The following is a 13732-nucleotide window of genomic DNA, read 5'->3' as shown; positions in this document are numbered from 1 at the left end:
TTCGAGGAGACAACCCAACCTCGTACGACCTTGTTTCATCCTCTGAAGGCATTAACCTCTGAAAGCGCAAATGCTACCGAGACCTCTCAGACCCGCGCCCTCAGTAGAGGTTCATTGGGTCCGTAATGGTTCCCTTGGACCGAGTCAGCACAGCGACTCGAATCATATTTTTTTGCCCTTTGTGTCAACTCCAGGCACAATGCTAGGACCAGAAGCAGGAGTGTCTACATTGGGTGTCCTCTCTGCAGATGGCAGCTGCACATACTAGTACTAGGGACTAAGTGGGAACAACACATTGGCCTCCCAAACGTCCTTGAAAGTCTTATGCAAACACATGGATGCATCGCCTAATAAGCATTGCTTTCCCTCTCTCGCGCCTATACGTGAAACATACTTTTGGTAGGAGGAATGAGTAGGAATAACAATTACGTGGCCGCAAAAACCAATGGCGCACGCTTGTAACAGACGCTCAATGAATGGCCCTTCTGCAGCAGACTTGCAGTTGGCGCAGAAAGGCTAAAGTAGCTATGTCATCGCTCCTCCCCGATTCTTCCGTTGCCGGGAACAAAAAAACCTTCGCATCACCCCCTCGCATCAGAACCGACATTTTCACCACTATAATTAAGCCTAAGAGAGAGCCACCATCAAGTGAGCAGCAGTCAACCTTTGGCCCTCTTCGCATTTTAACCACCCTCCAATAGGGCCTAGAAACAAGGCGTCGCAGCCTTCCCAACCGGGCAACTCTGAAACCCTGAATCTGCTTAATTCGACCGTTGAACATTGTCCATGCCAACAACACACCACCCAACACATCCCAGCCTTGCTCGATCTAGGATGACAGTTGACTACTCTGGCATGGCACGGCACGCATCAGAGTGAGTAACTCAGTTGAGGTAGCAGTTTTTGTGTCTGGAAAAGAGGCTTTTTTCCCCCTTCCCGACCGATCCTTTCGACACCGCTGCTTCTTCAAGACGCCGCCATTTTACCAGCCTTCATTATCCTGAGAGCACCCGGATTGGAAAAATTCTCATCGCAACACCGGTGTATTGCTCGTTCATCCATTGCCTCCATCAAGGTCCTGTCATGTTGTGTGGGTCACCGTCTGGATGTTTGCCTTCCTCTTTCACTCTCCTCCCCAAGAAAGACAAACGAACGAACGCACCAGACAAAAACAGTCACTGCAGAAACAGTCTGATAAGATAAAGGACAATACGACACCAGGGCGACCTCACACAATCTCATATTCTCCTGATTAGGCGTTGTCTATTTCCTTTGGTGATTGGTCCGATATCGCGACATGGCCGGGGGTCTGAACGGCTCTCTCCTCAACCATAACTTGGCACAAAAGATTCAGCCACTGCTGAATACATCTGGCTCTCGTGCTGCGCTATTGTCAGCTTTCACCACGACAGCTGTGGTCTTGTCAGTCTGGTACCTGAGACGGATGGCCGCCTCGCCAACCAAAAACGCAAATGGATCAATACAGGCTCAGGATTCTACACCAGCACCTGAGAGCTATGGTCGGTGCTTTCACCATCACCTGCCCCCTCCTGGAGACGAATGCCACAAATTAACAACCTTCCTAGATGCCAAAGCCACAGATCCTGACCTGCTCAGGAGCAACTCGGAGATAAAGACTTTTACCACGAGCCGTTTCACTTATCCGGCTGTGCGCGTCTTCTTCAAGCCTCACGCACGCCTGGACGAGCTCCCACGAGATCCGGCGCCCTTACCTCTCCTGGTGTTTATCCACGGGCTCGGTGGCTCGGTCGCGCAATTTTATCCATTGCTCACTAGCCTAACGCACAATTCGTCATGTCTGGCTGTGGACCTCCCAGGATGTGGTGTCTCGGAGCTCGCGCCGACTACATGGGGCGCCTATACCAACGAGGCGCTGACCGAGCTGCTGGACGTAATTATCGATGGTTATCGCGACAAGAATGCAGGGCAAGGCATTGTACTGGTTGGTCATAGCATGGGCTGTGCACTTTCAGCACGCCTAGCATCTCCAGGCTCGAGCAGGGTGGCAGACCATGTTATGGCGCTCGTTGCTATCTGTCCACCATCTGGTCCCCCGACAGCAGAGCAGGTGAAAACTTTCAGGAAGCTGCTCTGGATACCAACTCCAGTCTTCAACCTCTGGCGCACCTGGGATGCTCGTGGAGGTATCGAGAGTGCCAGCGTGAGGAGATTCGTTGGGGCTGGGGCAGACCAGGAGTCCAAACGATCACAGTATCGATTTAATCGTCAGAGCAGGACACCGACCTGGCGAAGAATGGCGTGGGGTAGCCTGCCAACGTACGAGAATGGCGTACCAAAAGGGGGTATCGCCGGTCAAGACATCTGGGCCACTCTCAATATCCCGGTTTTCTTGATCGCGGGCGGCAAAGACCACATCACACCGGCCAAAGAGATCGACAAGATTGCCAGCTTTCTCAAGAAGGCCGAGGCTTCCATTCTGCAGAATGGTACATCGGGTTATCACCAATCCATCGTGGACACCGCCGCGCCCATTGACACGTCCGTAGCCTCGATCCCAGAGCCAATCAAGAGCATCACAGATATCAGGGATGAAGACTTTCGCCGAGACAAGAGACGAGGCACTGAGAACGTTGACGAGGATCTTCACGAGGATCCAACTACACCACACGAGGCCACAGCAATCATCGGTATGCCTTCGCAACCGCTGCATCCGGACAAGGTCGTTAAATCGGTAATTCTTCCGCAAGGGACACATGCTTTGATCTACACGCAGGACTGCTCACATATCCTCGCATCGGTCACTGCGGACTTCCTGTCGCAGCATGTCACCGGCCGGCTCTCTCTCAGCTGGCAGCTGCAGTACCTCAACAAGGAGGGGAAGTGGGAGCTCAAGAACTTGGCCAAGTGGCAGGGCGTTGCGCCCGTCTCCAAGTCCATAGCGGGCGTCTTCCGCGCCATGAAGACCATGCGTGAGGTGGACGATGAGCACTCGCCTGCGAAATTTGTGAGCAAGTGGGGCCGAATCGTCAAGGATATTATCGACATCTCCAAGGACACTCCTGTCTACGACCCAGCTGGCCTCGAGAGGGCGGGTGTGCGGTATCACAAGTTCCCAACGGTCTCCAAGATACCACCTACAGACGCCGAGGTTGATCGCTTCGTTGTGCTTGTGGACCGGCTGCGCAAGGAGCAGGAGATCCGGGCCAAAGAGGAGCATTGGGATGAGGATGCAGAGCACGCTGTGGGTGTGCACTGTCACTATGGCTACAACCGCACTGGGTATTTCATCGTGTGCTACCTGATCGAGAGGTGCGGCTTTGGGGTTCAGCAGGCAATTGATGCCTTTGCCAAGGCCAGACCGAAGGGAATACGGCACTCCCATTTCAAGGATCAGCTATTTGTTCGATACTCTGAACTAAGGACACAGGGAGGCCCTAATGTCCTGTAACGAAAGTGCCATGGCTACTAAGATACTGGTCAATGGAGGACTTGTGAGAGAACCGAGGGAAACGGCGTACGAGCACAGGCTAAGTCGACGGCGTCAAGCACAATGGTTCTTTATCTGTTTGTGTCATGATAGCGTTCGTCCAAGACTTTTCTTCTTCTCTTTGTCTACTATGTATAAGTGCAGACTATATACCCTTGGGTCCTTCGACCCGCAAACTCTTTGTATTATATTGTCTTCATGACACACGCCTGCATTGGTTTTTCATTTCAACAGAGGATCTATCTCCTGCTCCTTCTCATCCTTTCTCCCGCCATGACCATAACAGCCCACATTGGACGAGTTACAAGTACATCCGCCGAACTCCAAATCCGGGTATGTATGTGTGTGCACTAAATCAAAGTAGGGAGAAAACAGCGTTGCAGATATCGGGATCTAAGTAAGGAACGGCCCGTTACGCTGCTGCAGCCTAATCAATCCTACAGCCCACTCACTTCCCATCCCCCAAACTCTTTTCATTCCCCATCCTCCCTAATCGGTCCTGGTCCCCCCTCCCGGCGGTTCTCATCTCTTCAGCAAAGAGTGTGGAGGGTGGGGGGGGGGTCCAAAAAGAAATCAAAAAAATCCAGCACCAGTGTGGTTGTGAGGTTAAATTCTTTTTCTCTTATTTCTTCTCTAAATGCACATGTTACACACGAAGTTCTGAACGTGCAAATTCGTTTTAAAACGAAAAGCTCCCAGTAGAGAGAGGGGGGGGGGGGAGGGAGAGAAAGACAAGACTATCCTCCTCCTTGTCTGCCTGGACTGGTGTAGTGTATGGAGCCTGGAGGCAGTGCAGGGCCACACAACGGCCTGAAACCCCGACGAGTCTGAGGCCTTCTCGATTCAGGGCGCCCATCCCCCTCTCCTGAAACGCGACAGCAAAAGTTAGGCCATGGGTATGTACATATGTATGGATTTATGTATGCATGTCATTGACACAGCCCTTGATCGTCCTATTTTTGTTCCGTGGTGTGCGCCAGACTGGGTTTGGTGGTCGACAAAAACTATGGATGAATGCGTTGGCTGGAAGAGGAGGAGGTTGTGATTTGAGTGAAACTTTGATTTGTTTGTGAGGGAGTAAGTGACAGGTAGAAAGTCATTCTCTCCCTTATTTTGTTCTCATTTCTTACATCTAGGAACATGTTCGGCCGTCAGGCTAAAGTACCCTCTTCCCCCTCTCTTCACTACTTCACAAGCACAATGAGATCACAACCAAATGAAGCGACGGGGACCGTGTATAGTAGGTTAGGTCACAGAACGACCGATCCGCCATTTCACCAAATTAAACAAAAGTCTAGGATGCTCCATCCGCTGTCGATGCTGCTGCTGCTATTTGTTGTTGCCGGTATTGACTTTCAAAAGAAAACACCCAGTTTCCAATTTCCATCAAGGAAAGATATAAAAAAATAGAAATAAAAATGACAAGGAAAAACGAAAAGGCCACAACCAAATAAAAACTAAAAGCAAAATGTTTCTTCTTTATAAGTTTCCAAGAACTGAAGTGAATAATACATCCGTCATTATGTCGTGAGAATACATTGCTCTGCTTTCTGCTGGGGGTATATCGTCGTTTTTCTCTCGCTCTTTCTCTGTATTCACCGCCTCCGTTCGTCGGAAAAAGGATTAGTTGAGCTCCTCTAGCCAGACCTATGTGAAGAAGAAGATTGTCAGTAAGAACCAGTAAACCTCCCCTCGGCCGGGGGTGGGAGAAGACTCTTTGTGTCTCAGACTTACCTCCAACTTTCCGACGTCCAACTTCTGCTTTCGTGCCTGAGACTTGACAGTCATCATGGCCATGTCCAGATCATCCTGGTCGCCCATGGTGATCATATCCTGGGGCGAGTCCTCATCGCGGACCTTGATCTTGAAGCGGCGGCGGATGCCGAACTTGTCTCGGATCCGGTCGACCAGATCGGGGAACTCCACAGCCGTCCCGACCATGACGTACCGCACGTCGTCAGCGTGCACCTTGACCCTGACCTTCCTGATGTCAGGCTTCCTGGACTGTGCCCTAGACGAGCCCGCCACCGAGGCGGTGCCGCGTCGCGGGTTCATCATCTCAAAGTCGCCCTCGTCGATCGAGGCGCCGTCGTAGTCGCTGGCATCGTCCTCTTCGTCCTCATAGTAGCGCTGTTGCGACTGCATGCGGCGCGGGCCGCCACCCGGCCGCTGGGTGCTGCGGGAGGACCCGGCGCTGTACATGTCGTACACGTCGTCCGGGTAGGCGTCGTCATCCTGCACTGGGGAGCGCCGCGATCCACCGCCCCTCTGGGATTGAGAGTAGCTACGGCTGGACGCGCCGGTGTTGCTCCGCGGTGGTCCTCTCGGCCGTGCGTCCTCGGGCGAGATGGCCTTCTCATACCGGCCCTGTTCCCTCGCCCGGTCGATATTGAGCTTGGGCGGCATCGGCTTAGGTCCGTTGCGGACAGAAGCGCCCCGGCTGGGCAGCTCGCGGGGTTTATCATTCTCCGGCGGCGGCGTGGGCGGGAAGACATTAGAGCCCTGGGGGCCTGGAGGCGGTGGGGCCGTGGCGTTGCTCCTGCTCGCGAGACCAGGCTTGACAAGGTTGGTGGCAGCGAAGGAAATGTTGTCCGCTGGACGATCATCCTTGACCTCCACCTTGCCAGCGTTCTTAATTTCGGAGCCGGCGAAGCCAGTAAAGGCGTTGGCCCGGTCCGAGGCAGCCACGAGACGAGCCTTGCCGAGGTAGTCTTTGGTCTTCAGGTTCCTAACTTTGGCCTCGTTCGGCCTGTACACGACGCCGACGGGGATCGAGAAGACAGTGTAGCCCTAAATCTCCTGTGTCAGTTGTTGTCCTTTCCTCATCTGCCTGTTGTGCCCTCCTGGGGGTCCCTCCTTCTGAGCTTACCTCTGCCTCTTCCTTGATGGCCTCGTCGATGACATTGTGGTCCTCGACAACCTTCTCCTTGACGGCGTAGGACAGATCCTGCAGACCGGCATCCTTCTGCTGCAGGTACAGGTAGCAGAGGCCGCGGTTGAAAAGCACTTCGCACGAGTAGAGCTTGAACAGGAGGCCTAGCTGAGCATAGTCGATCATGGTGTTGCCTCGCAGGTACAATAAGGTATCGTTGAAGTTGGCTAGGGCCTCCTCGAAATCGCCGAGCAAGAAGTTGGAGACACCTTGTTGGAAATATGCCACGGCCAGGTACTGGTCTAACTTGATCGCTCGTTGGTAGCAGTCGACCTGTACAATTCGATGGGGGGTCAGAACCTGTCGTCTGTTTTCACATAGGTCCAAAAGATTTTGATGAAGTCGCTACTTACTGCTTTCTCGTGCTCGCCGAGTGTGGCATGGATGACGCCCATGTTGAACAATATCTTGGACGTGTCGGCGATCTTCTCGAAATCCCCAAGGGCCTCGTCAAACTCATTGTTGTCGTACCGCGCAAGGGCGGTGACCCAAGTTTCTATTTCCTGCAGCAGAATGTTGTCAGCAAGCGCCGGCCCAGTGGAACCTCTCTCTCCTCTTCTTTCTCTCTCGTCTTTCTCTCTCGGCTGGGCTCCCGTCCCAGCTACCCCATGGTTCTCTGTCACGTACCTGTTTCAACGACATGACTGCTCAGAGGCTGAGGTCTGAAGATGTTGGAAAAGACAAGTATAACAAATATGTCTGGAGAAGCAGGCGTTCGTGCCAGACAACGAACGTCTGCGTCAACAGAGCCGAGGTTTGAGCAGCAGAAGCAGCAGCAGCAGTCGCCTGTGAGGGGTGGGGGGTGGCGATGGGCAGATATAGCAGACCGGTGGAGCCTCTCGGCAAGGTGACGAGGATTCTAACTCGTCTGTCCGTGGAGATCAATTGAGGAGACCTTTTGACGGTGTGCGAAATTTCCTTGGAGAACGGGGCAAGGTTCCCAGACCCAAGAAAGGAACGATTAGGTCGGTTGAGTCGAAATCTCCTGGCAGCGCTCGTTGGTGTGACGGAAAAGCAGCTGCAGCAGGTGGAGGCCCCAAGGTTGTCCCCGCTTTCGCCCAGACCCAAGATCGTCTTCTGCAAATCAATAAATAAAAAAAATATAGGCCCTGTTCGTTGCCAATCGCTGAGCCCACTAGTGACGAATTGGCGCGTGACTCCGTCTTAAGCGACCGAAGAATTGGGTCACGACTCGAGTAATATATACCTGGGGTCGTTCGTTATTGGGAGAAGAAGATGAAGAAATAAATGCACGCCTAGGTCGTCTGCTCTTTCTTCCTTTCTTTCTTTTTCTTCTTCTTCACTCTCTACTGAGGGAGCACTAGCGAGACTGCGAGATCGGGTGGCCGGGTCGTTGTATGTAGTACGGGCAGCGCGCCTCTAGTTCCGGGACCAGTCGATAGCGTTCCCAAGAGGGAAGGAGTGTGACTAGAATTAAGATATTTCTGGTTCGAGTCCAAAGGTCGATGTGGTCGATGTGATGTGTTGGATTAATTTCCCCCCTAAATCTGCAGGGTGACGAGGTCGGGGTATCGATTGCAGATGGAGGTGCAGAATTGGGGTGCAGACAAGACCAGATGTGAGTATGTAAGTTGATGTAGTAGTGGGAGCAGCAGCAGCAGCAGCAGCAGCAGTAGTATAAATGTGAGTGTGAGTGTGAGTGTGAGTATACGTGGAGGTGGTGTGGAGGAAGCCGGTGGAACGATAAAGAGAGAAGATTAGAGAGAGGGAAGAAAGAAGCTAGGAAGCCTGTCCTGAAATTCTTCTTATCCTGTCTCGTCTCTTATGATTCTCTTTTGTGTGTGTGTTGGGCCTCGACTGTTTCAGTGTAGTTCAGCCGAGCTGCGAATCCCAGGGCGAGGCAAGGTACCAAAAGCTGCTCGTCTGATCTGGACGTAGTGTGGGCTGTCTGTTCGAGCTGATGCGGAAAGGACTGACAAGTTGGTGCTTGGTTGGGTTATTAGTCGAGCTGGTATAGAAGATGGTTCGTTGTGAGTCGCAGGTGGAAGAGCCTCTCATCGAATGAGAATAAGCCTGCGGGGGCAAATGAGTGGATGGTGGGCGAGAAGCCAGCGCCTAACCAGGGGTTTAGATGGATCGATAAGGACCGTGGTGTGGTGGGGGGTTTGGGGTTCTGGCGGGTGAGGTCGAAAGGGGAAAAGAAAAGGGAAAAGAAGGATGGCACGGCCAGCTAATGAGGTGGGATTGGAGAATCAAGAGAGACAAGAGAGAAAAGAAGAGAAGGGCGAGGGAAGGAAGGGGAATAAAGGTCAACGTAACAGGTCTGATTCCTTGTCCTTGTTCGTAAGTTTATGCCCGGGGATGATTCGTGGTGTCGTGGTGCACAGAATGTGGCACGTCTGTAGCAGCAGCGCTGGGATTGACTGTCGAAAACAGACAGGGCTCTAGAGAAACCTAGACTTGTTTCTCCTCTTTTCCTTCCTTTTCTCTCCTTCTCTGCACGCCTTCAACTAGTGATGATCTTTGTTGCTTGTGTAGATCTTTCTCGAACGTGGAACCTACATCAGACTTGGGGGGAAAAAGAGAGAAAAAGACAAGTTGCTGGCGCGGGGGGGGGGGGGCAACCTGGGTCATACTAAATTTTCAAGTACTGTTTGAGCACCTTAGTATGGCTCCGCCCCTGAAGCCGCAGTTTGCCCTCCCTCAAACACCATCATAACCATTCTCGGAAGTAAAACGCCGGGTGATGCCTGTGCACTCAAACAGCTGCTGGCTTCTGCGGTTGACCCGGACAGGGGCCTCGTACAGGAGTTGCCCGCCACCAGGGGTCAGGGGTGCAAAATTGTTAGAAGCCTATAAGCCCACTAAAAGGCCCTGAAGCCCTTATGGTACCCCAAGGACCCAGCGACGCGGGTACCCCTAGCACGCACGCAGTGCCTAGCTGGGGGAGGAGTATATACGATGCCTCCTGTGCCTATACAGATCTGAATAGCACCTGCATATAGGTTAACATGGTCATGCAATACATCACGAGGCATGTTACCAGAATTAACTCGCCGTATTTACAAGGCAGGCAACCTTTTCGGTTTCAAACATCTACGCCTCTTCACCAGCGGCACGATCGCTCCGAGAACAAGTTGAATGGGCCTTTTCAAACAAAACTACGTACCTACAGCAGTAAATTGAAGCTGGACGTGGCTTGCCCTGACTGTGGAAGTCACACAAGCGATCAGTCACAGTCTTGCCTACTTGCTATATGTTTTTAAGGTTGTGACCGTCCCAAGAAATGCGCACACACGCCCTGAACCTCAGATTTACATAGACATACTCGAGTTGGCATGATCCCGTAAACGCCAAACAACCTCGTATGTTTCTAATGTCCAGATCGAATGTTGGCGAGGCCACACTGCGCCAGTCTATCCCCTCAATCCTTCCCAATTCATCCTATCTCGTTCCCTTGATCTGACGAGCGGAAACGATGCAGGGCAAATCAGATTGGCATGATTCAGAAACTCTACGATTAATGTAAGCCTTGTCCGTGGCTTGCGCCAATCCGAGGGCCCATGCCATGTCTTTTCTCTTTTGACAGGCAGAGGAGGATCTTCTGCTACACGACAGGAGGAGTAACCTGTCAGATCATTTTGCACATGGCGTTGATGATCTGTGACGTTGATCTCTTGCATTGGGGGGCAAGGTGGGTAACACGGACTGCGCCAATCTGATATGGATGAATGCGAGGCGCACTTATTCTTCTCTCTCTCTTTTTTTTTTTTTTTTTGCCCTCATCAGGTACCACAGTACCTTGTTGGCATCAGCATGAAGAGCCCAGGCCGATATACCAGGCCTTGTCACAGGCATGGCGGGGATTATTCGCAAATCGAACGCCTCCCCCCAGTCTCGGTGCATCAAAGTAGTCCCAGCGTCTGGGGGTGGTCCTGGCGCTGTGATTCGCCTGGTGGACCCTTGGCTCGCACACGAGGCGCTGCTGACGGCGGCTAGGGTCAGATCTTCACTGGGTCAACGTTCTCTCAGGCGGGCCCCAGAACCCCGCTCCAGCACACCCTAGGCCGCCCCCCGGGCGGACCGAGTTTTGCTCGAATCGGGGTCTAGTTAGCTCTTTTTGTCTCCCCAACCTCTCTCCCTCTCTCTTTTCGTCTGCCTCAACCCACACGATCGAGTTTTGTCGTGTCGACTCACCAATGTTTGGCTAGCCCAGCCCAGCCTTGCATGTCGTTTAAGCGCCTTGCCCCCTCCCCACTCCCCTTCTTTTTGCTCCTGAGGGATGCTCACTTCGTCTCAGTGCCAAGGCGGAAAACCACCCCTTCTGGGTCTCACCTTCTTTTTCTTTGGTGGCTCCAAGAGGCGATGATGATGTCTCTTCAGTCCTCGTGACGATGAGATGACCAGATAAACAGACCGTGATTCAAGTTTGGGGCGGCGTTCTTTGGCCACCACTTTCTTGCTTTCGAACTCACCGCTCGGTGAAGCATGGTATCGTTATTCTTTGTGATTCGCGCATCTTGACCAACAGATGCAGTGTGACAAGCCGATATCACAGCCCATTTTCGGTACGTTCAATGTGATGTGCTATCACGGTCATGTCATGCCATGCCGTGTCATGAAGTATCTGTCCGCCCTGCATGTGACTGTTCTCTCTCCTCCTCTCTCTCTCCTCTCCGCCTTCTCTCTTGAAGATCAGTGGTAGAGAGACAGAGATCCTAGGCCAGGCTGGCGCGAGTAGCCTCGTCCGAGAAGAGGCACGAAACTCAGCCAACAACATAGGACGAGCCGCGTCTTGGAAACATTGACACACTGATCATCTCCGCGGCTGCGGGCTGAAATAGAAGCCCGCTTGCCCGAACCCTTTGAAGGGCAAAAACACATCAGTATCTTACAATCCGAAGGACCGAAGAAAACAACTCTTTTATGCATACACACCTCGAAACAGGGTCGCGGTACAGTACAAAATTAGATATTCTCCCGAATACGCGCATGCACTAATCGCTACCTACATCCCGAACCCTCGGAGGAAAACCTTTTGCTGGTTCAAGAGACCATGTGTCTTGCAGGCCTTGCTGCATGATGTTATACTTCATCATTACATATTAAGTAGTTCTACTACTACTAATAACACTACTACTGTGGTACTTAGTACATATCACTACTACTTTGGCTGCCCATGTCTAATCCCCTGTGGGGCCGTCCTGTCCGCTTGCAACCCAGCCTTGTCTGACTGACGGGGGGCCTGCTTAGGGGGAATACTAACATCCCGCAATACTACCATACCATAGGTAGTGCTTTTCGGTACTTTAGCTTGCATGCAAAGCACGTTTTTCTCCATCTCTCTCACTCTATTTTTGACTGCAGCTCGTTCACCACTACTATAGTTCCCCCTCTTATATTTATGCAAGATTATTCAGATCTGATATTCATCAAGGCATCTCTTTAATAATTCGAGAAAGCCCTCACTCACCACAATTATGCCGCCTATCGATGTCAACCCAATGACTAGGGGGTTCCTTGAGATGTGTTGGTACACCTGTGGTTTTATTTCTTCTTCCTTCTTTTCTTTCTCTTTCAATTTTTTTTGTCTTCTTTTTTTTCTTCTCCTGTCTGTACTTCTTGATATTAAAAAGGTGTTGCCTGGGTACGAGAACATGTTCAATACGAGGTTCCCTTTCTCGTCTCTTCTTACGTCAGAGGACCAGTCTTTTGAAACTTCCCTTCGTCGGCTCGAAACGGTACATGGCCCTCTACAAAACCCGCTGGACCCAGCTTAAAAGCCATCTGCCACAAAGTCTTGGCTTTGAAATAAGGTGCACGACAAGAGGTGGGACGACAGGCAACATTCCCGCACCCTTTCCCCCCCTCGATCGAACCTTGTGCGGGCCCTTCGTCTCATCATGCCCAGGGTCGTGCCACTGGGAGCGACGTCTTCCGGTCTGCGATATGTGGACCTGAACCGGGTCTGGTGCATTACCTCCTGCGACAGATCTGCCACGAGTTATACGAAAAAAAAAATTCTCTTTTCTTTTTCCTTCCCCCCCCCCCCTTTCTCTCCTTCTTTGGAGAGCTTCATCGTCGATGAACCCGATAAAAGAGGACCCCTGACTGGCTACCACAGTATACAGTCGTTAGAGGATGTAACTATGAGGAACCCCACCCGACCAGCAAGCCAGCCGTCGAAACACTGCGTATGGCCAAATTGGGGGGGGGGGGGGTTATCATAGGTCCTGGCCCTCTTCAACTGACCCAGTGACGGCTGCCGTGATGGCCCTGGTCGCTTAGTACACCCTGGGGTATGTGAGTTCTGACCATCACACAGAGAGAAAAGAAGGGGGGCGTTCCCGGCCCCATCATCGGCCTGGAGATGACGACGACGCATAAAGCCTGGTGACCGGCAACCTTGGTTCCGTCCGAGAGTTCAGAAGATGGGCGATGCTTGAAAGAAGCATCGATACTTTCTAGGCGCCGCCTTTGTGGAGAGAGAGAGAAAAAGAGAAGACATGCAATAACACATGCAGTCAAATATGGTGCCACAACATTGAATACTCGGGCTTACGCTCGTAAAAGTCTGGGCTCAGAGAATATCCCATCTGATTTATGGTTCCATGACAAGCCGCCTACCCGGTTGGGTGTGCACAGTATCTGGCCATATTCAATGTTCTGAACTGATTCCGTCAGCAAAAATCTTTGAAAAGTAAGTATCTGCCAAAGAACTCGGGTATACTGACGCAACTCCTTGTGGGGCCTGCCATCCATCTTTCAAAAAAAGGGCTCCAGAGGTAGGTCCGGCAAATAAATCTTCGGATCCATGCCGACTACGCCTTGTTCCAGTTCACATGTTGTTCAGGAGGATCTGAGCATGGGAAAGCCCGCGACATCCGAAACGCCCGAGCTGCGCCGAGCTGTCCCCCCCCCCCCTCTCCTTCACCCCTTCTGTATGGGGTGCCATCCAACACGTTGCAATCTCATGGAGAGGGAAGAGTGCGTGGGGATTACTCTCTCCTCTGTGCCAAAAAGTGTAGAGGGGAATAAAGAAAAACCTTTGGTGATATAGTTTATCAGGTCGTTGTATAGTTGGCCAATTAACGATGATCAACCACAGGAATAAATCGGAGAGATGAACGAACTCAGCAGAGTTCCTATGAGCCATAGCGGGCTTTGTCCACTTTTGGTATTCCATACCGAGCCACATACTCTGGTGAACGTTTCCTCTGCTGACTGCATGTTTGCCCGTCCGACCAGAATATGCGCGCCCAGTCACATAATAGCACATCACAGCGCGCTTCCGACGCAGTGTCTGGCCATCACAGCAACCAAATCAGGTGACATGGACCTATCAAACTTACGATTCCCTCTACCCCCCC

General features: G+C 52.0%; 2 protein-coding genes across 2 annotated transcripts; one reads left to right on the top strand and one right to left on the bottom strand.

Moving 5' to 3' along the window:
- Nucleotides 1-1444: 1444 nt before the first annotated feature.
- On the top strand, nucleotides 1445-3667 carry M406DRAFT_284893 (uncharacterized protein; the record flags this gene model as incomplete). The annotated part of the gene is made up of 1 exon (XM_040918593.1): nucleotides 1445-3667. The coding sequence occupies one exon, from the start codon at nucleotides 1445-1447 to the stop codon at nucleotides 3428-3430; it is 1986 nt and encodes a 661-aa protein (XP_040781248.1). The 3' UTR covers nucleotides 3431-3667.
- A 1425-nt stretch (nucleotides 3668-5092) lies between these two features.
- Nucleotides 5093-7043, bottom strand: M406DRAFT_349131 (NADPH oxidase regulator NoxR; the record flags this gene model as incomplete). The annotated part of the gene is made up of 5 exons (XM_040922445.1): nucleotides 5093-5116; nucleotides 5204-6259; nucleotides 6339-6674; nucleotides 6755-6904; nucleotides 7029-7043. The coding sequence occupies 5 exons, from the start codon at nucleotides 7041-7043 to the stop codon at nucleotides 5093-5095; spliced, it is 1581 nt and encodes a 526-aa protein (XP_040781247.1).
- Nucleotides 7044-13732: the final 6689 nt, after the last annotated feature.

Source organism: Cryphonectria parasitica (assembly GCF_011745365.1).
Source record: "Cryphonectria parasitica EP155 unplaced genomic scaffold M406scaffold_1, whole genome shotgun sequence".
NCBI lineage: Eukaryota > Fungi > Ascomycota > Sordariomycetes > Diaporthales > Cryphonectriaceae > Cryphonectria > Cryphonectria parasitica.
This window is presented reverse-complemented; position numbering and strand designations above follow the sequence as displayed.